Genomic DNA, 24310 nt, shown 5'->3' on the forward strand with positions numbered 1-24310 from the left:
AGGTTGGGAAGCACTGCTCTAAAACCTAAGTGGTGTCCTCTTGGATTAGGCCATTGGTCCATCTCCTCCAGCATTCTGTCTCACTCAGTAGCCAACCAATTATTCTGGAGAACCAACAGCATAGCGTAGCAGCCAAGGCCTTCCCCTGTAGTTGCCTCCTGGCCACCGGTATTTGCTGCTTCTAAATGTGGAGGCTCCCTTCAGTCATCATGGCGCGTAGCTGCTGCTAAACCTGTCTTCCATAAATTTGTCTAATCCCATTTTAAGACTATCTATGCCTGTTGTCATCAGCACATCCTTTGGCAGCGAGCTCCACATTTTATCTGCTATACGTCAGCTTCATTGGATGCCCTCGATTTCTAGTATTTCGGGAGAGGAAGAAAGAGTTCTCTCTCTGCCCGCTTTCTCTACCTCGTGCATAACTTTATAAACCTCTATCAAGTCCTGCCCCCCCCTTAGGTGCTCCAACCCCTAATCATCTCGGTTGCCCTCTTCTCTACTTTTTCCAGCTCTGCAATGTCCTTTTTGAGATACGATGATCAGAAATGCATACAGTATTCCAAATGAAGCTTCAGTATAGATCTATACAGAGGCATTATAGTATTGGCCATTTCATTTTCTACCCCTTTCCTAATATCCAGCATGAGTTTGCTTTATTCACTGCTGTGCCCCTTGGAGTGACACTTTGACTCTAAGGTCTCTTGTCTCAACAAGTTCAGACCTCATTAGCATATACTTGAAACTGGGATTTTTTTTTTTTGTTTCAGTGTGCATCACCTTAGACTTACCAACATTGAACTTCATTTACCACATTTTTGCCCACTCATCCAATTTGCGGAGATCCACCTGGATCTCTTCACAGTCATCTTGAATAACAGTGAAATCCTAAGCAGAGTTACTCTAGTCAAAACCCATTGAAATCAGTGGGCTTCAGTAATCTGCAGACATGGCCACTACACTCATTAAAGAGTTCGTGTTGAATTATTTCAGCTTTGTTTCAGAAATGTTTCATCTTGGCATTTGGGTTCATTTTTGTTTTCAGATTTCTGCAACCCCATACCCTATTGTATTTGTTCGTTGAACGTCCTAGCTGTTGATCATATTGTATTTTTGTTTGTTGCATGTTCTAGCCATTGATTACATTGACTTGCACGGAGTAATTCACCTTGGGTCTGAGTGAGAAAGACAGACTATAAAAGAATAAATAATAACCAACCAAATTTGCAGGATAAAATGGAAGAGAGGAAAATCTTTAGATTCTATGAGGAAAGAGAGGATAAAAATAAATGATTGATGGAAACAGCTGCCTTAATACACTATTATAAGCAGGTATGTATTCAGGAAAGAATATGTATATGGGGGACAAACAAAGCAGACGCAGTAGGCCATTTTTTAAATTAAATTGTTTTTATGTGAAGATCAGACAAAAATGAGATCACACTTGTTGAGAGTCCAAGGAATTTCCAAGGAAATTTATGCAATCCGTAGTTGCAAGGGAAGTTAGAGGGCCTATAATGTAGCCTTTTTGTACATCTGACCTCAACAAAATTCACAACAATGTTCTGAAATTCAGTGCCACTCCTTGTAAATATGTTTGATAGGATCTTAAACTTGTTGCATACCTTATTCTGTTTAAACAGCTAGTTGGTAACATGTTAACAGTTAAGCTATAGTTTGTAAACCATATGGGCCAGAAACTTGTATATATATATTTTTTTTTACTGAAAAGCAAGATACTCAGAATCCTGTATTCTGTGCTCAGTTAGTATTACATTCTGTTGCTCTTTTCTGGACTTGCATAGAATTGCAGACTGTACATAATCTGGGTATAGAGCTGTTGTTCCCTCTTTGAGAAATGACATAGTATATATCTCCCAAATTGATTGCATAAACGGAACAGGATCAGGTTAACAATTATGCTGGAAACGCCAAAGAGATGTAGCTCTATAGAAGGGCTGAGGATCACCAGTGTAGCACATGATTTGCATGCCAGAAAAGATAGTATTGAGCTAGATGAATAGATGACCAAACTCAATACAGGAAAGCTTCCAGGTGTTCCACACACCTTTGTATATAGAAGGCTCCAGGATCCTTGGCATCCTCTGTTAAAACATGAAAAAAAACAGAAATAGGCTGTAGCATAGTAGTTAAGTAGCTGGGCTGCAAGTCAGCACTCTGTTAGCTCGAATCCCACTAGTGCCATGAGCTCAGCAGGTGGCCCCGGGTAAGCCACTCCTCTCAGCCCCAGCTCCCCAGCTGTATTGTGGGGATGATAATAATGCTGACTTTGTTCACGGCTCTGAGTGAAGCAGTAATTAGTCTAGAAGAGTGGTATATAGGCACAGTTATTATAAATAATATATGCAATATATTGCTTTAACAGCATATATAGCCTGTAAAATTGTGGTATTTGACATATTTCAGATCTGCCTTGCACAGCTATTATAAGAGGCCACTGAAGTTGATGGGCTTCAAAGGATATAACTGCCTAGGATTGTACTACAAGCAATACTGTGAATACACTCAGTAGTATTAGAAAAAGAGAGTTGCAAATTGCTGCATCCTGTACTACCTTTGCACATATATCTTAATTTTTTTTCCATTTGAAAGATGTGAGAGTGGAGTTGAAAATTTAAAACCCAAGCTATGTAGTAAACAAAAGAAAGCGTATAATTTGGACAGAAACAGTTTGATATGGGCACAACAGGGCTAGCATCATATTTGGATATCGAGTTAAACTTTATAACATTGAAAGCATTGAACTCCTCAATAGTGTATTGTCATAGACATTATAACATATTAATTGTGGCAAAATGAATCATATTTAAACAATAAACTTACTGAAAATGTGTTCTACGTGACTACAGTATACATAGGAATTACATGTATAAACTATACATAGGAATTATCATCCTCTAATGCTTCACTTTGTGTTGCATAAAAATTTTCACAGTACAAATTTTGCAAAACCTTGTCTTAAAAAGCATTTCACTAATTTAAAAAAACAATTTTTTTCAAGCGCTTCAGTTTTTCCACTAGAAAAAAAATGCAGGGAGTCTAGGGGTGGGGGTGAACAGATTCCCCTCTCCCCAGGATTTCATATTTCCATGGAGAACAGGAAAATAAATGGAACAAGTCTACTACTGTGTCCAAATCAACATATTACTTTGGATTAAAGAAATATTAAAATGTGGCAAATTTCCAGAAAACTAAGTATCTTTTCTTTATTGGAAAAATAAAGCACAGGCAGTAATTGGCATCCTTGATTTACTGTCATGGTAACCATTTGTGTACCTCATACGCATGAATTCTCTCTTTTGTTTCTCAATGAATGAATGGAATATCACAAAAGTTTTTCAAGATACTGAAAGATTATCACTCATGCAAAGTAAACAAAGATAATTAAAGTTTGATTTAGGGGTGAGAGGATTACACACATCCCTTCCTTTATTATTCCATAATTTTGTTCTGCACTATGTTTTGCCCCTTTTGAATTCCAGTTTAACGAAGAGAATTTTTCTGATTTAATTCTCTAATTGGAGAATGTTCAGTTCCTTCCCTTCGTTTGCATGTCCCGCCAATGTTAGCATTCTGTGTTAATAAAACTTTGCAACAAAGCAATACTGATGTGATTGCACATTCAACTACATCGGTTCTTCTTTTTTTCTGCAGTGTTTTACCAGTGTGCTTCTGTGCATCATTAAACATCACAAACAGAGAACCTTCGTACACTCATGTGTACAGTCACACAGGCTCTGTGTAGACTACCTGTCCATGCACTGACTCACTGTGTGGGCAGGGAGAGCGGGCAAGAGTGCACTGGCCCAGGCCCCCCATATCTACCCAATTGTTGAGGCATCTGCATAGTGAAATTGCAAGGAAGAAGTGCTTGTGTGCACCCCCCCTCCCCATGATCAGCAGCATTTGGAAAGCAGGGGACAGAGCCAGTGCGCTTGTGCACGCTCCCTCCCTGTACAGTTGCGTCATCTGCACAAGGCTACAGTGCAGTGTTACTGTGCATGCACAGATTGGCATCATGCGGGAGAGAAATGTGAATGAACCGAAAGCTCTATCAGATTGCATACGTGGGGTGGTTTGTACAAAATTGAGAATGAAAAAGTGAAGCCATGGAGGAAGCTTAATGTATTGGATCCACGTTGGAAAGAAGACCAAGTAATTTGGAACTCTCAAATCTGGGGAGAAATTCAGGGGAAGAGAATTTTGGAAGTATCCCTGGTTCAATTCTCAACCTGAAAGTGTGGGTGAGAGAGTTCCAAGTCTGTCTTGCGCATCAGAGGTGGGCAAATTGTAGGTTGGAGCACCTGGGAGCTTTCCAGCAAGCCTCGAGCTGCTTCACAGTTAGTTGGGAACATCAGCTCACCAGATTGCAGCATCAGTTGGCGGGCTGATACTGTCAGAAAATTGTTCAGCAGCTCAATGGTGAGTGTTATTAAGAGACGGAGAATAAAAGAGGGGCCACCTGTTCTTGAGGGCTCTGAGTGGTGGGCCAGTTTCCACTATTAGCACTGGAAACTGGAACAGCTGGCGTCCCGTTCAGAGCCCTTGAAAGGGAGCAGAGATGCCGATGGGGCCTTCATGCTGGTACGCTGCAGAGTGGTTTCACACCAAAGGATCTTGTTTTATGGGTATCTGTTTCCAGCAGGAAATGTTTGTGATGGTTAATAGCTCACTATCTGGTATTTGTACCTGAGTTGTGCTTTGTAAGAGAAACCTGTTCACCCTGAGGTTACACACACCCATTTCATTTTCTAGTTTCATAAATTGTCTTCTGTAGAAAAACGACATTTTTAATGAGTAAGTTTCTAATGGCTATTTCCGCTGGTAGGTCTTGGCATTAGGCTTTCAGGGAATGAGAAGAAGTTGGTCTGAGCCTTGAACAAATGTTATTTGTTCTTTCTGAGAAGGTTTTTTTTCCATAGTGATAATTCCGGTTTTCCCAGTGCAAGTGACTTGGATGTTTAGCAAGTAGTGTCAGGTTTTTACCATCAAATTCTTGCCAAAGTTTCTTGAAGAGCCATTGTGGTTGGGCTAGGAATGGATTAACCTGTGTACAAATCCCTTCTAGGGCCATGAAGCTCACTTGATGAGCTTGGGCCATTGTGTCTCCCTGCCTCTTTCGGCCTAACCTACTTGACAGGATTGTTGTGAGGATAAAATGAAGGGCAGAACTCTGAGGAAGAGCAGGATAAAAACCTACCTACCTACCTACGTTCTAAGGAAAATTCTATTAGTCAATTTAGTGTAAATTTTCAGGCGCTTCTTTTGTTTTCATAGCTGGTCAACTCAGGGAGCTAGTTTGGTGTAGTGGTAAAGAGCAGCAGGACTCTAATCTGGAGAACCGGGCTTGATTCCCCACTCCTCCACTTGAAGCCAGCTGGGTGACCTTGGGTCAGTCGCAGCTCTTCCAGAGCTCTCTCAGCCCCCCACCACCACCTCACAGGGTGGTTGTTGTGAGGATAATAATGACATACTTTGTAAACCGCTCTGAGTGGGTGTTAAGTTGCCCTGAAAGGCGGTATATAAATCAAATGTTATTGTTGTTATTATTAACATAATCCATGAGGAATGCAATAAAGGTGAGGTGAAGAAGGGAAGGAGAAGCTTGGCAAGAGAAACGTTTGCATTTCTATTTTGTACATTTTCTGGGCATTTCTATTTTGTGTTTTCCTAGTCAGCATTCTAGAAAGGACATGATTCTGTTCTGCAAGAAATCGTTGTTTTTGCTCTCCCACGTGTGGCAGCATAAGATTTTACTCCAGGATGAGGAGCTAGTTTGGTGTAGTGGTTAAGAGTGGCAGGACCCACTCCTCCACTTGAAGCCAGCTGGGTGACCTTGGGTCAGTCACAGCTCTCTGGAGCTCTCTCAGCCCCACCTACCTCACAGGGTGTTTTGTTGTGGGGATAATAATGATACACTTTGTAGACTGCTCTGAGCGGCCGTTAAGTTGTCCTGAAGGGCGGTATATAAATCAAATGTTGTTGTTGTTGTTGTTGTCATCGTTGTTGTTGTTGTAGGGGCCATCCGTACTGGAATGGTGCAAGAGGTTCCAAAGTCTAAAACCTGGAGACAGAGGTTTATTCTTTTTAACTCTTCCCATTCTTGTGTTGATACCCTTGGCTTAGGTACTGGTTCTAAATTATTTTAATTTCATTCATTGCATTTCTACGCTTGCTTCTCTTCCCTCATGATACAACCTAAGATGGCATGCTTAGGTTTCCTCAGAGGTTTCAGGCAGTGAACAGCTCCAGACCTGCTTAGTTTCCAGTAAGCTCTCTATATCATGCGGTAGCCAGCTGAATCGTATGATCTGGCTGGGCAGGAGAGCTGGGAAATGTACAGATACTCGGAAAGTGTATCAACATCCATACAGGCAAGACCAAGTGCTAATGTCTTCTATTGTATCTGTTGTGCATCATCCATCTTGTGGACCACTTAGGAGGTTTCGATCAAAAGGTCACTGTAAATCCGTCAGTCAGTAATGAGATGTTCATCTATGATGATGCCCTCTTTCTGTTTCTTTGTAGCTATGGAAGGTGTGCCGTTTATGATCTCAGAGAAGTTTGCCTGCGCTTCTGAAGGGGTGAGTTAAATGTTGCTGACCTGCAGCTCATCTCGGTTCTGGAATTGCCCACCTTGTTGCATCAGCTCTTCATGAGAGAGAATCTGTTCCCTATATGATAAGTGCCTAGAATATGTTGCACAATGTAGAGACACCCAGATTCAGAATGGGTTCCAGATGAGGGGATGGCTATCAGCTTAGGTGACTCTTAAAAGATGACAGATGGAGATTGTCGGCAGATAGCGAACTTTTCAGGTATTGAATTTTTTCCCCAGAGGTAGGCTATGTCACAGCAGCCTAAAGTGGTACAGTCCAGAACCAAGTACAAGCAAGTACATGTTGTAGTGCTCCGAGTGTCAGACAAGTGCTTGGGAGACCTGGGTTCAAATTCCTGCTTTGCCATGAACCTCATGAGGTGACCTTGGGCCATTCACTGTCTTTCAACCGTCGTAGCTATTACATTTTTTAAATCCCACCCTTTCTCCAAGGGGCTCAGGGTGATGTACAAGGTTCCTTTGTTTTATTGTCACAATAATTCTCTGTTGTAGGATAAATATTGTGACAACAAAACAAAGGAACTTTGTACATCACCCTGAGCCCCTTGGAGAAAGGGTGGGATTAAAAAAAAACTTTTTTAAAAAGGAATAAAATGATGGTCCCTTCCCTCTGTACTTAGTCGTATTGATCTCTGTCCAAATAAAACTCAGTCTGTGACTTTTCCTGCTCCCTATTTCTGGAAGCTGCTTAAATCTTGAAAAATGTCAGCCATTCTGCACATGGAGTGCAAAGTAACTTTAGCTGACCCAACTCTGCCTGGTTGCTATGGTGATATTGGCCAGCCTCCAGCTGCCACAGAGCAAGAGGCCTCTCTGGCCCTGTTTACCAATTCCACTCTAGGAAGCTGAGAGGTCGTTACATCCTAATGAGGCAGCAGATGGACCTCCGCTGGAGTCCAGGCAACAGAATTGCGGGTTTCAAGAAAAACCTCTTCCATCTTCTCTGTTCTTTTCCCCCTCCAGCTCAAGACCTTCGTAGGTTCCCATATTTCGTACTGCAAAGTTGTGCTAAGATGTTGGCTTATTTGGAGACTGAATTGGGTGTTGGGTGCACCCATCTCTCAAGGAAGAGGGTGATGACAACTTCCAGCAACTGGTTAATCGATTAAGTGATTGGAGTATAGAGATCATTACCCAGAGGCAACTATAGCTCTATTATCGAATTTTGCAACCCCCGTTTTGCATTAAAGCCCCCATTTCATTCTCATTTCTCCTTATGCAAATCAAACCCATGAGTCTTATTTCCCACACGAATTTTCTGTCTTCCCATGCTGAATTTCTCCCATGAAACTTGATATTTGTTTAACATTTTTGCATCACTGCTGTATAAATGACGTGTGACTTAGAAATGGCAAAAAAGAGGCAAAATAAATCAAGAGCATCAATAACTAAAAGTTTCGTAACATTGGCAATTTTTTAAAAAAAGAACTGAGGGCATATTTGTACATCCCTAGTTCTAGTCCATACTTCTGTCCCACTGTTTTATCCATTCACATGACCTCTTGTGCCTAATTTACAATGCTTGAGTTCTTCCTATTCACTTTAGTTGTCACATAGACAAATTTATATCCCACCTTTCTCCATGGCTGAAGGTGGCTTACAATATGTAATTAAAACATCAAACAAGAATAAAACCGTATATCTCCACCATTTTCAAGCATTTTATTTCATTTTAAGACATTGCTACATACTTCCAAGCCAGTTTTGTCCATCCACGAGAGCTAGAAACTTTTTTGAATGAATGCTGACTTTCTCAAAGTACTAAATCATGTCCAGTATCCACGGTGATTCATGTCAGCACAATCACCAAACTGAAATGCTAAATACACCTTTAATACCTTATTTCAGTGAAATGTACAGATTGAGGCTGTCAACTAATCGACAAAGTCTTAGTCGATTAATGTTGTGAGTTTAAAACATTTGTTTAATTAATTAAATTTGCCCAAATCCATATAGGAATACAAGTGAGCATAGAGATGCATTCCTATATTTATTTATATGATCCCTCATAGCACCATTTTAGAACAGGTATTCTCTCCTTTGAGTGATGGGGCAGGTCTCTTCTAAGATAACAGCAGCTGGCTGCATTCTGTAAGTATTTGCAGCCTTTTTAAAAAGCAGGGTTTTTTTAATGTGCTGCTCGCTAAATGGGTGACACTTTTTTAATTGGCCAAAGGATTTTTAATCGATGAATTAGTTCATAAACTAAACATTGCAACCCTATAGCATATGGGATCTGTTTATATTTCTCCTCCTTGCTAGTTGCCTTCAGGATACGATGGACTCACATTTTTGAGCATGAGGTTTGCGTGCAGTTATTGTGCTGTAACTGGACAGCAGTGGAGGCTAGACAGTGTAGTTTTCCTGGAAAGTGGCCTTGGGGAGGGGGGTGAATTTGTCCCCAGGTCCTTTTCCATTGCCAGGAAGCTGGAATTCCACAGCTGCTAGGCCAAATGCCAGAGAAACTTAAGCCCCTCCTAATCCCCCTCTAAGATTCTTTAGATGCTCTTGCCGGCATATGTTTGGCACAGACGGCATGCCCCACGATGCGTCAGAAAGGCAAAGAAGCTTCTGAAATAGAGTTGTAAGGCACTGTTCTTAAAATGGATTTGCTAGATCAGTTGCTGTCAACTTCACTGAGAGCAGGGCTCCTTTCCGAACCCCAGCCACCATCTCCTCTCTTGCCTACTTATTACAGCCACTCCCTGAAAGGAAAAGCTGGCCTGATCCGTCCTGCTGCGGTCACTGCAGCCTCTCCGCCTGCTCTATTCTTTGTTGAGCAAGAGCATTCTTTGCGGGCAGAGCAAGGGGCCAGCCCAAAGCTGCTTTTCCAAAGCTGGTCCCATCTTCTGTTACCCCAAATTGACGCCAAGGCCTCAAGGCCCAAAGAAAGCAGCAAGGAACATCTCTCTTCCACCCCCACTCCTGAAATTCTTGGAGGGGTTGGGAAGGGAGCTTCGGAAATGTATTGCCTTTTTCTCAGGATCCTTGGAACTGCCTGCAGGAAGGAGGAGAGGACTTGGCTCCCTGTCCATCTCAGGCACTCCACTGTCAGGAAGGAGACCAGGTTTTACCTTGCCTACAAAAGTGGCTCCACATACGAGTCGTCACTGTTCCCCAAAGGAGTGAATGGCGTGAGGCGACGCTTGGTGACAAATTCTAAACCAGTTTCCTGCCTCTGGGGAGGTCTGCTGCTGAGAATCCAGCTAGTCGTATCTGTGTAGCTCAATCCCTTCATCTGCATAGCCCTGCCTTGTTTCTTCTCCATGGAATGCTGGGAAGTAGCTGTTATTCTTCTCTTTCAAGGGTGAAACATGAAGAGTTTCAGGCATTGAAATATTGCAGAGGCATTGTGTTTAGAAACATTAAATGCAGGACAAGAGCAAGCCCCAAAGATGTAATGGATCATATTGATTAAAAAGAAGGTCTGAGCCAAACTTCAACCTCTCCCTCCTGTTCAGCTACCATTTCCGTGGTGTTTATGCAGGGGGACCCTCCTTTGGGGGTGATTTTTCAAAAGGGGGGCGTCTTTTAATAGAAAACAGAAAGAAAAATGGTGCCTGGCAATGGCAGAGACCATGATTGCCACCACTGCTATCACAGAAGGGCAACGAAGTAAGTGAGTAAAGGCGGCTTTCTTGGAATAGATGCACATCTCCAAAGGTTCCAGTTTTAAGTTGGGAAGGCTTCAGCCTTGAAGGTTCAGCTTAGCATTTTTTAGAGAACTGTGCGTATAAATCATGCCGATCATTGTGTGGCTTCTTGCAGTGGCCTACAAACAATACTTGGTCTTGATAGAGAGATCATACTCCAGTCTGCCTTTGCAAGCGTGAAACATTCATAGAATTCTAGGCTGCCTTTTGACCCAGTTGGTCTACTAGAGAGCTTAAAATAGCCATGTTGGAAGAGAGACTCATCTCAGTGGCAGAGCACAGGCTTTATATGCAGGAGGACTCCAGTTCAACCCTTGGCATCTTTGGTTAAGAACGATTCTGTGCAGGGTCTGAGAAAGTCCTCTGCCCTGGCCGCTCGGAGAGCCACTGCCAGTCAGAGAGTAGCTGGCATTAGGTTAGAAGGACAAATAGTCTGACTCGGTATAAAGCGGCTTCGTATGTTCATAGTTAAAATCTGTTGAAAAACCAAATCAATACAGTTGTTCAATGAACGTTTATTATAACTGAACAATTTTGTAGGCAGCCTCCCCAAAACTGGCACCTGGATGCGTATCCTGTCATGCAATCCAGCCAGCTGCATGTACAAGTGCAAAGCAAGCAAGAGTGGCAGCCTCAGATGCCAAGAAACCAAAAAAAAGAGTGAATCAACCGAAACTAAGGCTCACTAGCAACCACAACTAATTTACAAATCTAAATGTAGTCGCATATATGTAAACATTAATTATAAAGTGCCATAGTGCAGTTTGGTTATAAACAACAATGAATTTATCCACAGAGAATTTCAATGGTCATGACATATTTTTGTATTACTGACACTTGAGATATTTATGGAATGATCTATTTATTGTATGAGTTCTACTGTCGCTGTGATATGGTCTATTTATTGTATGCACTTTTAAAAACTTCTCTGTGGATAAATTCATTGTTGTTTATAACTAGGGCTTTTTTTCTGGGAAAAGAGGTGGTGGAACTCAGTGGGTTGCCCTCGGAGAAAATGGTCACATGGCTGGTGGCCCCACCCCCTGATCTCCAGACAGAGGGGAGTTGAGATTGCCCTCCACACCATGGCGTGGAGGGCAATCTCAACTCCCCTCTGTCGAGATCAGGGGGCAGGGCCACCAGCCATGTGACCATTTTCAAGAGGTTCCAGAACTCCGTTCCGCCACGTTCCAGCTGAAAAAAAAGCCCTGTTTATAACCAAAACCGCACTATGGCACTTTATAATTAATGTTTACATATATGCAACTACATTTAGATTTGTTAGTTGGTTGTGTTGCACATGCAAGTGCAACACTGGTCTCCATGGCAGTACTGCCTGTACTTTTGAAAGAGGCACCATGAGGTGCAGTTGTGTTTCGCAGTGGTCTTGCAATGTGCGACAGTTAACCCCTGTGGACACTCTCACGCATTCCCTTTTGCAGATAGCCCCAGAAATGAAAAAAATGAGGTTTACACGCCTGTCCTCTTTAGAAGGAAGATGTCCTTGTGGTGGTGGCTCCTGCCGCAGAACGTGTGTAGCATTCAGAAGTCTTGGGTGGCAGTTTTTATATAGTTATTTTTGCAGATGGTCCAGTGAATGGACCAATGAAGGAACTTTTTGCTATGATTATTGTCAGATTCAAATTGGATGTCTCTGGAATTCCTTTCTAGATGCAGCCCGTTGATCTCCTGGGCATCACCATTAAATCCTTGGCAGAAATTGAAAAGGAGGTAAGTGGGGGGGGGGGGCATTGTCTTTCCATGCTTCAGCACCCATCTGCATTTCGTGGTTTACAATGAGGGTCCTACATATGCTGAGGGTTTTTTTAAGCATCAAGAGAACCTGAATTGTAGCAAAAGAAAAGCTAAATTCTTCATTGTCTACAAATTATACCTCTTTTGTGTGATTTATTTTTCAGTTCATTTTTACTGTTTTGCGTCATGTTTTCTGGCTTTGCTAGTCACCAGGGAGGGCTAAAAAAAGTTGCATTAGGACAATGAAGCTTCTGGAAATCTTATTCAGGACCTCCTTCAACTTCTACCTTTGCATGTTCAAGCAAATTGTCTCTACCAGAAGGGCCAGAAACTTGGGGTCTGTCTCCAGTCAAGCACAGGGGGTCCTCAGTGGCCCCCTGGGCTTGGAGGCACAAGCAGCAGGGGTCTCTGATGGCCACCCTTGGCTCAATCTTAACCTCAGGCTGTGATTGTCTTGTTCCAAGTCCTGAAGGCCCTCCGACTGCTTCAGTTCCTTCTTCCAGACAGCCCGCTCAGAGCTTCTCTGCTTCGAAGAGGCCTGGGAGGTTCTAATTAGCAGTGCGAATGTTCAATATTAATCACTCTCTTAAAACTGACAAGGGAGATGTTTGTTTAACTGCTTAATTTCAGGCAACAATGTCTTCCCAAGCCTTTTTAACAAAGGAACTATAAATAAGAAAGAACTTGGAAGGCTTAATTTTATGCAGATCTCCAACTTGGTTGGGGAGGGGTTTTTTCCCCTTCTCCTTCTTCTTTAATCTCCCTTGCTTCTCCTTTTTAGCAACCAACCCTCCAGAGCACAGTCACGTGTAATGGTCTTTAAACGAACATATTTGCTAACTGGCAGACGTTCAGGTTTCTTTTTTTAAAAAAAGAAAGAAATGTTGATTCCAGCGATTAGCTGGGAGTTTCAGTAGGGGGAGAGTTCCTCCCCACCCTCTACCTCCTCCCCCTTCCCGGATCCCAAATGACTGGAGAAATTCGTCTTGATTATAATTGCTCTTACCCACGCATATCTAATTTGTGTCTTTTTAAGTGTTAATTAGTAAACAGTTTGAGCTGACATCTTTATGTGTTTGCGTGTTTGAAAAATAGCTCTTATTGCTTATTTAGCTGCGGGCACTCACTGCTCGCCGCGACATCACGACATTGACTTAAAATTAATGAAGAGATGTGTGCCAATTTTTTAAAAAGCCCTTCTTGGAAAGACTCCTCCTTGACAAAGGAGTCTCCTTCTCCTTCATGCCATTTAATTTTATTTTTTCTCAAAAACAGAGGGAGACGCATGCCTGTACATCATTTTCCATATGCCCTGTTTGCTAAGCAAACATTCCTTTTAATGTTTGCAATAGCTCAGTGCCTGTTCCTTAGTCACCTAAGCAGCATACAACCTTGCCTGTGGGATAACACTTAAATTTCTTTTCCTCTCTTCTTTCTTTCACCTCTTCCTAACTTTTTGGACCTGTTAACTTTCAAGAATAATCCCACCTTTTAAAAACACAAAAACAAAACCAAGTCTCTTATGGTCTCAAAGTGCCATCTAGTGGTAGCACTGAGTAATGCATGTGGAGGGAAAATGGAGTAACTGGCTCAAGATTAGACATGGGCACGAACCAAAAAAATTTAATGAACCAGTGGTTTGAGGTTCAGTGCTGATGACGAACCCGAGATCGAGAACTGCAACGAACATTTCCCGTTATCGAACTGGTTTGCGGTTCGTTGGCTGCCGAACAGCCCCCGTTGGCACTTACACAGCCCATATTCCCGGGAAGTCTTTTGCACGCTCTCCTACAGCCATCACCCAAGTTTGGACAAGATTGCAAAAGGGCTCCCTCCCTCCCCTGGGTGGCTTCTCCCAACTTGTAACCGCTTTGCAGCTCCATGGTTGGAAGGAAGACCTGCCGATCAAGGAAAGCTGCGCTTCCATTCGGGTTTCCAGGGCGATAGAAGGAGCACAGACAGAGCTCAGGCATTCCCCCAGCTTCGTTGCCAGGGGAATTGATTGCTGGCGCCTGAGTGTCTGGCTTCCCGAACCGCGGCTGAACGCAACAAACCAGGCCTCTACCAAACACTGGTTCATTTGCCATGGACGATAACGAAGTGCCGGATTGCGATCGCCAATTTTGTGGGTTTTTGAGGTTCGTAATGCGGTTCATGCCCATCTCTACTCAAGATCACCCAGTAAGCTTCATGACAGAGTGAAGATATGGGCTCAGGTCTTCCCATCCCAGGTCCAGCACCTTGAGTACTGTACTACATTGCACAAGGAAGAGAAATGTTAATGTGTATGGTTCTCTTCCAGTTTTTGTATGTATAACCTTGACCAAGATAATGTACTTGTTCTCCATAACTGCAAAGGCACGGCCACCAGGTGGCGCCATCTGTATTCTGAACCCTTACTGCTTGCAAGGGAGTCATTTTGCATGGCAAAAGACGCTTTGGGGGACCCAGAGAAAGGATGCAGATATTGGCAGTACCCGGCATAAACCAGGACGTCTCCAAGAAAAGCCAAAACCATCATAAAAACCAAAATACTAAAAGCTAGCCCTAAAACCTGCGGGAGGCTAGATCTCAGTGAAACAGCTCTTGTGCCAAATGCAGAAGGGTTCCAATAATCTCTAAAGTGGCAGGAGTGGGAAAGATCCCTTTCCTTGGAGATCTACTACTGGTCAAAGTAGGCCATACTGGTTTGGGAGGATCGACTCAACATCAGGATGCGCCATACATTATACAATGTCTAAAATCCAAAATTTGCATGAGACTTAAATGCAAGCTAGCTAGTGATTTGGATAGGGAGTCAGCCCCTCTGTCCCCAACTGTCTGTGTGCAGACCTGCAGCGCCCTTGAAAATCCTTAACAAGAGACCAAGGAGGGTGTTCTATCACTCTAAGACTTGTTGGGTTCCTCCGTGGTGCATTGAGGTACCACTGATCCTGTCTTTAGCCAGAGGGTACTAATGGGGATGTGTGTATGTGAGGGGAGAGCCTCAGGTCCCCACCGGGGCTGTAATCACAGTGACATCGGGGTGTGGGGGGGGGCATGGGAAGGAACTATTTAATCCCAGTCCCCCAGAGCATCAAATCATCCGTGTTTTGGCCAGGGGCGGGGGAGTGGTTTTTCAGAGACTGTCAGAGTGCAAATAAGAATGTACCCTCTGAGCAGCAGGGATGCTCCTGGAAGTCTCCCACCGTCCATCTGGCATAGCGTGGGCTTTTTTGAGGAATCCTAGCATGTCTTGAGTCCCTCTCTTGGGATGGCACTACTGCCCATATATTGGCAGAGGGTGTGGGGTGGGGAGATGAACACATATGAAGCTGCCTTATACTGAATCAGACCATTGATCCATCAAGGTCGGTAATGTCTATTTAGGTGGGCAGTGGCTTTCAGGGGTCTTAGTCAGAGGTCTTTCACATCACCTGTTGCCAGGTCCTTTAACTGGAGATGCTGGGAATTGAACCTGGGACCTTCTGCATGCAAAGCAGATGCTCTGTCACTGAGCCACAGCTCCTCCCCAGTAGGATTCTGAGCAGACCATCTTAGGATTGCAACTGTTAGGAACCTCAAAGCCGCCTTTAGGTATCAGGCATAGAAAGGACTTGCCCACCACTTGCTTCCTGACATCTTTTTAATGGGAGATGCTCAGAATTGAAGCTGGGATCCTTTGCTGACAAAGCTCACCCTCTGCCGTTGAATCCTCATCCACTTACATCCAATATTCATCTATATTATACTGAACTAAAACATATTCTTCTTTATGTCTCAAAAATGGGGTACAAAGTATTAGATTTGGCCGGTTTGCTACATTAGCATCACAAAATTAGGATTTAGTAGGGTCTTTCTTTTTTAAAAAAAATAGCATTTTTTTAAATGTGCATTTTTAATAATATTAATAATATGTTTATTGCTTTTCCAGCTGAAGCCATAAGCCATACAAACACCAACAAAATATGAACTGTACACTTGAATATACCCAATTCACGTAGACATAACTTGTCATTGCATTTTTTAATATGTGCCGTGTGCACGGGACCTCCGAGCCCTGCGCTCAGCCACCCGCACGGCAAGCCGGCTGGCCCAGCGCACACCTTCGCCACCACTGCCGCCAGCTGCACAGTGCGGGCGTGCGCTGGGGTGGCCAGCTTGCTGCGCGGGCAGCAAGGGGCAGGTGAACCGCATGGAGGGCCTCCTAGACCTGCGCTCAGCCCCCAACGTGGCAAGCTGTCTGCCCCAGCACACGCCCACGCCGCCGCTGCCAGCTCCACGGCACACCGGGTGCTTGGGTGGCCAGCTTGCCTTCCGCCCTGCCTCCCGTCACGGAAGTGGCACATGCACAGAGGGCCAGACAAGGGTTGCACCAGGCGCCAGCAACCCTAGATCCGGCCCTGCCTACTCTGCATGCAAAGAAGAGGTTCTTCTGTTGACCCACAGCCTCTCCCATTGGGATCCGTGCTTCATACCTCTTCCATGTGCTCGCAGGCATGGGGGGAAGCCTATCTTAGCTTTTTCAGGGCCCTTCAACTGCTGAAGGTAAGGAAGGAGGATCAGTGGTCAAGCATGCCCCTTTCATGCAGAAGGTTTGGACACATGAAAGTGCCTTGTCCTGAACCAGAACGTCAGTCCTTCAAGGTCTGTATTGTCTACTCAAACTGGCAGTGGCTCTCCAGGGTCTCGCGCGGAGGTCTTTCATATCACCCACCATTTAATTCTTTTAGCTGGAGATGCCAGGGATTGATCCTGGGGCCTTCTGCTCTACCACGGAGCCAAGGGAGGTTCAGTCCCTGATATCTCCAGCTGAAGGATCCCAGGTGTTGGGGAAGACCAGAGAGCTGCTGTCAGTCCAGGTAGACATTACTGAGCTGAACGGACCAGTGACTGGAGCCAGAATGAGACCGTTCCACATGTTCAAAGGATGTGTCCACAGCCCCTCCTGCGGTACAGCAGGGATGGCCGTGTAGTGGCTCCCGTGCACAGGGAACTGCCTTTCTTTTTCATGGCCCCACATAGTGGGACCTACTACATTTTAATCACATTTTGATTCCTCTTTTGGCTTTTGGCTGTGATTGTGGATTTGGGATTTATGGAAATCGGGGAACAATTCCACCCTCTCCTCCTCCTTTTATCTAGAAGCTTTCCTATTATATGACATTGAAGACAGAGCTCATTGGATCTAGGCCTCTGGATTCTCTCTCTGGGCCTGCCTCTTGGTGGAAATAGCCTGCAGGGTCTAGCAAATGCTGTGGATTGCTTTAAAGCCAACTGGCTCCATTGCCCATGGCAGGAAAGCTAAATGGAGTGGCTCTAATCAGAACTGGGCAGTTTTCCTCCAGCTTTCTTTCCAGCAAGATTAGCTCCAATTCAAATGTTAACTTGTTCCCTGCATGCTTGGCCTCTTCTGCATGGGCTTTTTCCAAGGATCCCAGCAAGAGCTGTTAGCAGGTCTATGATTCACAATGCAGGCAGGCATTGCAGCTTCTGTTTCTCGCAACAGATTCTGCACTCGGTTACAGGTTTAAAGAGCATGAGGCTGCACTATTTGTTTGCTGGGCATCAGTTTTTCTCATACTGCTAGGGGCTGAAGCATCCCTTTCTTCTTTTGCAAATTGAAACAGAGGCTCAGTGTCATCCTTGCAGGCCGCAGCCTCTTCCAACAGGTGAGTGCTTTGAGCCCAGCGGAGTTTTGAACTATTTGAATTATTTCTTCTGGCACACTAGTGATTCTCTCATAGCACATCATATCTGACCACACCAGTTAGGATGTCCTATCCAAGAAGCGTACAAGGACAGATGTGTGCCCAGAGGAGTTACAAACTAAAGTTTAACCAGAGAGGTGCAGGCAAGATAGAAAATGCAGACGTAGGTTTCATTTCATTTGGGCTGAAGTTTTAAGTCCAAAGCCGTGTATTTTCATTTGGTCAACTTAGATGTTAAATCAAAACGGTGTTTAAAACCAGAAAAGAAGAAAGAAAATGGATATGTAGGAGAGAGACAATCGTGAAAGGAAGGTGGTAGAAGCCCAGGAAGTGTAGAGGATAAAGAGCTGAAGAGGCAGAATCTGAAGAAAGACACAGTGCCGTATAGAAGGCTCTGGGAAGTTGGTTGAGGCCCAAGGGACAACAAGGGAGAAAGGGCCACAGGGGTTTCAGGTAGCAGAAGACCTTTACAGGGATGGAGGTGGTAAAGTTGGAGGGCCAAAGATCATGAGCTGGGGTTATTCTTTTTATAGAGCATTCATAGCCCACCTTCCTGCTTGCATATAAAGCTTTAAGAACAGTTAACTTTAAGCCAACAAGTCAGTATGTTAAAAAAACATTAAAAGCTAAGAAAACTAGACGTGTGTTAGGCCAAGCTCTCCCAGTTTTTGGCACATCTCATGGACTTAGGGAGGGGAAGAAAGTGTCCATTGACTTCCCCCCACCCCGAGCCCACAGATGGTTATGTTGCCACAGAACTTTAGGGGTTGTGGGATGTCCAGAGGGATTTAGTTGGAAATAAGGACAGAAAGAATAGGCTGGGCAAAGCTTCCAAGGCGAGGCTGTGGAGTTTATGATGGATGGGAGCCAGTTTTGGGGGTGAGGAGGGAGGGGCGTTGTACGGTCTGAGCAATAAGAGAAGGGAACCATTTTCACTTGGCATCTGGCGTGCAGGGTAGCGGGCCTGTTTTAAATGCGGTTTTCCCTTTCAGAATTCTTGCAGGTGGCAAACCCACTCATTTCCTGTCAGCCAGTTGGGAGCATTTTAAAGGAGAAGGCCACCCTTGAAACACAAGTGTCCCCTTTGTACGCAGTGCCATGCCCACACGTCTCTGCACACCTTCACCCAGGCAGAGGCCTAACAGTATTCCAAATGGTCCAGACGGCATCTAGAACGGCTCCCTGCTGCTGGATGTGCGTGCTGCAGCAGTTGCTCCCATGCATTCCTGCTCCCTTCACCCTTGCCATTTCCGGTCCAGGTCAGCTGGTCAGGGTAATGAGCGTCTATTGACTCATGGCCGATCATGGATCAGAACAAGAGCTGGGTCCAAGACGCAGCCTTGGAGACAGGAAGCAGAGGAGCTCTGAAGGTTGTTTGCTAGGGGGAAGATCTTTGACAGCCAGAAATGCAGCTTCGGCTGAAGGAGTTTGCCCAGTTTCCCCACCTCTTCTGATTGGGGCTCTCAGGGCTTTTTTTCTGGGGAAAGAGGCGGTGGAATTCAGTGGTGGAACTCAGGACCGCACAATGACATCACTTTGGATCAGCTGGAACAAGGGGGGAGTTTTTTAAAGTTAAATTGCCCACGGTGAAAATGGTCACATGACCAGTGGCCCCGCCCCCTGATCTCCAGACAGAGGGGAGTTTAGATTGCCCTCCGCACCAGCGATCTAAACTCCCCTCTGTCTGGAGAGCAGGGGGTGGGGCCACCAGCCATGTGACCATTTTCAAGAGGTTCCGGAACTCCGTTCCACCACGTTCCTGCTGAAAAAAGCCCTGGCTCTGATCCTAACCAGGCTTTAAGCAGTCAGCCCCCTGCTTCCAAACAGGGCTGTAGGGTGGGCTCCCAGGAATTATCATGGGGGTTCTGAGAACAGAGAGGTCCCGTTGAGGCTCCTGTATGGAGTGTCCTCCTAGGCCACTGGAGGTCTTCCTAGGCTTCTCCTTAGGTAATCATCGTTTGCCTCAGTCCTTTGGTACGTTGCAGGTTCAGGGTGGGGGAAATCACGCTATTCTGAGTGAGTTCATCATAGGACAGGGGCAGGTTTCTGTGTGTCTCTCACGCGCACCCTTCTCCCCTTTAAAAATACAGATTTCAAGCTGCTTAGGGGCGGATACGAGACTTTTTGTTTACAAAGCTCCGTAACAGTGCAGAAACAACAATTAGGGAGCCGGTATGGTGTGATGATTGGAGAAATCCAGGTTCAAATTCCTACTGAGCCCTGCAGCTCAGTGTGTGATTTGGCGGCTCTCAACCTAGCCTACCTCACAGGGTTGCTGTGTTGATAAAACAAAGGAAGGGGGGAGACATTCCCTCATGGGGGAGCAGGCGTCTGAAGCTCCCTGGAAGAAAAAGGCTGTTGCAGGGAGATCAGGCCAGCCCACAGCTCACAAGCCACATGTGGCGCATCTACAGAGAGCAGCGCACGGGCACCTTCCTCTCTTCCCAGTAATGGGTGTTTTGCTGTCCTCTCGCAGCTGCCCTTGGCTCTTGCACTGCCCTGTTTCTGTCACTAGCTGCTGCCTGCAGAAGTGCAAGAAAAGCTTTCTGTGTGTTGCTCTCCTTCCTTAAGATAGAGAGTTAAAAAAAAACCCCACCCTTCCCAAATACACGTGTGTTTCTTCGGGCTCTTGAACTTCTGAAGATTATTGCATGTGGCTTAGAAGGTCAGTGAATTTGGCCACACACCCCTGATCCATCGAGATAGGATCTTGCTAGCATTTACACTGTCCGTTTTGAGTGTTCAAAGCCCTTCGTGTAACCTTACTACAGTAATCTGTAAAACAGCCCTCAAAGTTACGTCGGTATTATTATCTCCGTTTTGCAGTTGGCAGGGCTGAGATGCAGGGGAAGAGGCCTGCCCACTTGCAAATTCATCTAACAAGAAAAGCAACAGTCGTGAAAACTTGCTAAGCACTACAACAATAAATCTCTGTCCAAAATAATTTTTATATTGTGATTTTTTGGGGACTTTATAAAGTAATAGGTATTTTTATATCAAAAGAATAACACTCTATTCTCGATGTACTGCCTTCAGAACATTAATAAGACACAGGCAGAGAACCCTGAGAACTGTACAGAAGGTACAAGTGCTTGATAAAATCATCCATTCACAATTCCTGTGTACTATACCTTCAAAGTGTCCGTGTTCGATGGAAACAATATTGCAAATGCCCATTCAAGTGCTAATATTCATCAATTACAATGTTACAGTGTTGCAGCTCTTCATACAGAGAAAAGCACCACTTCATAAATTGCATACTACAAGGCATACATCCCCAGAGCCAAGCTCATTGAGCTCAAAAGTCCATAGAAGACTGTTAATTATGCACAGTTCATCCAAGGGTGATGTAAAGGGCACCAATTATTGCCCAGCAGAAGTGACCGTCTGATGGATTGACCGGTTCTTCTTCTTGATCCCGTTTCTGATCTTTATCAAAGATGGCACTTATTGGCGCGCTGGTATCGACGTCTGTTACATTCATGAAATCATTTTATCATACTATTCCTGCATGAATCCCCTAGACGTTGATTATATCAAGCACTTGCAGTTTCTGTACAGGATCGCGTAGTAGGAATAATGCAGAACCTCTTCCTGAGACTTCCTGAGATCTGCTGTCAGTCTGAATAGACAATACTGGCCTGGATAGACCAAGGGTCTGATTCAGTGTAAGGCAGTTTCATGTGTTTCTCAGTGGGGATTTGAACCTGTTTCTACCTATGCCCTCCCCACTGGTCGCCCTCCTCCTCCCCTGTCCTATGGCACACCTGCCCAACACAGCTGCTAAGGGAAAGGAGGGAACAGCCAAGGGGGGTTAGTAACGGAGACATTGGAGAGCTGCAGGGTTCTGGCTCAGCTCCTCTCAGAGCCCCACGTAATTACGGCTGCCCCCCTTTCTCAGCTGCAGTACACAGGAGGAACTTCTTCCCAGCAGCCTATTGATGGAGACTAGGGAAGACAGAGAAAAGAGAAAGAAAAATTGCACAGTTAGGGTTCAGGGAGTTGGGAGATGCCCCTCCAGAGACTCTCGCTGTTTGAGATGAGAGGGGAGCTGTGGCTCAGTGGAAGAGCCTGTGCTTCGCATGCAGAAGGTCCCAGGTTCGATGTCCGGCCTCTCCAGTTAAAAGCATCAGGTGATGTGAAAGATCTTTGCCCGAGGCTCCTGAAGAGCTGCTGCCAGTCAGAGAAGACAAGGTGGACCTTGGTGGGCCCATGGTTCGATTCAGCGTAAGACAGCCTCCTGTGCGACCATTTGAGTATATGAGGGAGAGAAGATGCAAAGTTTTATTAAGGCAGAAAAGAGAGGCTAGCATTCCTCTAAGGGTTGGTTCTTAACCAACTGAGAGCCAGTGTGGTGTCGTGTTTAAGAGTGGTGGGACTCTGACCTGGAGAGCCGGGTTTGATTCCCCACTCCTCCGCTTGAACCCAGCTGGGTGACCTTGGGTCAGTCACAGCTCTCTCAGAGCTCTCTCAGCATCACCCACCTCACAGAGTGATTGTTGTAGGGATGATAATAACATACTTAACACCCGTTCTGAGTGGGTGTTAAGTTGTCCTGAAGGGCGGTTATATAAATTGAATGTTGTTGTTATTCTGGTGGCTACGCCATAACCACTGTTGTGCATACTGCAGGGGAGCAAGAGAACCTGGGGTGGTAGGAGCCGCTGTTGCATCCCCCCTTCCGGCACCTGGGGTGGTTGGAGTCCCAACAGGAGCTCTTCCACTTGGTCCGGGGCTTCCTTTCGATGAGGCAGTTGTTGTGATTCTTCTGGAAATGGGCACTGTGGGCGAGGGGAGGAAGTGATGGAATGAGGCTTCTCAGTGCAGTCTGTGGGTTTCTCATTACACCAGCAGCTGCAACACTGCTAGGATTATGTCAGAATGAGACCTTGGGGCAAAGTGCATGGGGGACAGATGGCGAGGGTGGGTGAGGGGGCAGATAAGGCTACTGAATTTTACAGCCTGCTGCTTTGACTAAAACCCCCAATTCATGCTTTTGCTTCTTGGTACATGTATCAAATCCGTGAGTCTTTATTTCTATTCCTTTTTTTTTCCTGGTGCCACCCGCCCCCCTCCCCCCCCCTGTGAAGTTTATGCATCCCCCCCCCGTGAAGTTTTTTGCATCCATTGCATAGAAATGGCCTATAACATTAAAATGGTGAGGGGTGGGGAGAAAGGAATCGTAAAAATCAGCACCAAAATGAGAGACCCACAATGGCAGTGTACAAAAATAAAAAGAACTGGAAAAGGGCAAACATGTACCTCCATAGCTGTGATGAGAGCTCCCACTTTGAAGACAGGCAGCAAGTCTGATTGAGAAAGCAGCCCTGGGAGGGGTCCAGGTGTTTTGCCTGTGCCATTTCCCCCACCTGCATCCTACCCAAAGCCTGTGTGTGCCGCACAGGAAATCATTTAAGAGGTGATGGTTAGTGTTGGACTAGAATTTTGGAGGCTTCGGTTATTGGCCCTATTCTTCTGGTGACCTTGAGCTAGCCACTCTCTCAGCCTAACCTACCTGGCAAGATTGTTGTTGTCAGGGCTTTTTTTCTGGGAAAAGGTGGTGGAACTCAAGACCGCACAATGATGTCACTTTGGGTCAGCTGGAACAAGGAGGGAGTTTTTTAAAGTTTAAATCGCCCTTGGTGAAAATGGTCACATGGCCGGTGGCCCTGCCCCCTGATCTCCAGACAGAGGGGAGTTGAGATTGCCCTCGGTGCCGCTCTGCAGCGCGGAGGGCAATCTAAACTCCCCTCTGTCTGGAGATCAGGGGGCGGGGCCACCGGCCATGTGACCATTTTTAAGAGGTGCCGGAACTCCGTTCCACCGCATTCCTGCTGAAAAAAAGCCCTGGTTGTTGTGAGGATAAAATGGGAAAGGGGAGAATCCTGTACATTAACTCAGCTCTTTGGAAGAAGCACAGAATGAAAATATGCTAGGCAGGTAGACCCACCATACCAATCCTCTGGCAGTAACCCTGGGTAGAATGAACGTTTGACCAGGAAGATCAGAGTTTGAATTCCCCCACCCAGTTAGAAAAGCTCCCAGTGTCGGCTTAAACCCATTGCTCTTAGCCAAGCCTGTCTTGGAGGCTGTTTATGAGGACTGCCTGGGGTGAGCCTGCATGTGTTACCTTGATCTCTTTGGAGGAAGGATTAAAACCAGATCCTTAAATGATGATAGGGCAGAGGGGGTCATATTGACAGTAGCCAAACATCATCCATGGCATGAGAAGAGGGTGATCTTTTCTGCTCTGCATGGAGGGCACCCAGTCAGTAGCTCAGTCCCCAAAGAAGTTGTTGCTAAGGGCTAGGCAGCTTAGCTCAGAGTCTGGGTCTTGAGGGTGACAGGGATGACTCTGCTCCGCCTTACACTCCTGTTGTGAAGAGTTGCCAAGCACCCTGACCTTCAAAAGTGTTATAAGGATGCTTATTCGTTTATTTGGCTTTTCTGCTACCGGAGGCAGCTCAGGGCTAGGATGGATCTTTGCTCTGAGGACAGGGAGGGAAGCTTGCTTGGTTCTTCTGAAAAAACAAGCCAGAATGCAGCAGCAGTTGTCCAAGGGACCACAATAGTCA

At 45.3% G+C, this 24310-nt stretch overlaps 1 protein-coding gene across 3 annotated transcripts in view; it reads left to right on the forward strand.

Moving 5' to 3' along the window:
* MVB12B (multivesicular body subunit 12B) overlaps positions 1-24310 on the forward strand; it is a 116603-nt gene that overhangs the window by 86629 nt on the left and 5664 nt on the right. Inside the window, exons 8-9 of one of the 3 annotated variants that reach the window (XM_054997902.1) lie at positions 6547-6602; positions 11962-12021. In XM_054997902.1, coding sequence (XP_054853877.1) covers positions 6547-6602; positions 11962-12021 — 116 coding nt within the window. Of the gene's footprint in view, positions 1-6546; positions 6603-7600; positions 8042-9620; positions 10981-11961; positions 12022-24310 lie in introns of those variants that run through there. The other 2 variants (XM_054997901.1, XM_054997903.1) reach the window with 2 other exon arrangements.

The sequence above is a fragment of the Eublepharis macularius genome, chromosome 14 (genome assembly GCF_028583425.1).
Source record: "Eublepharis macularius isolate TG4126 chromosome 14, MPM_Emac_v1.0, whole genome shotgun sequence".
Lineage (NCBI taxonomy): Eukaryota > Metazoa > Chordata > Lepidosauria > Squamata > Eublepharidae > Eublepharis > Eublepharis macularius.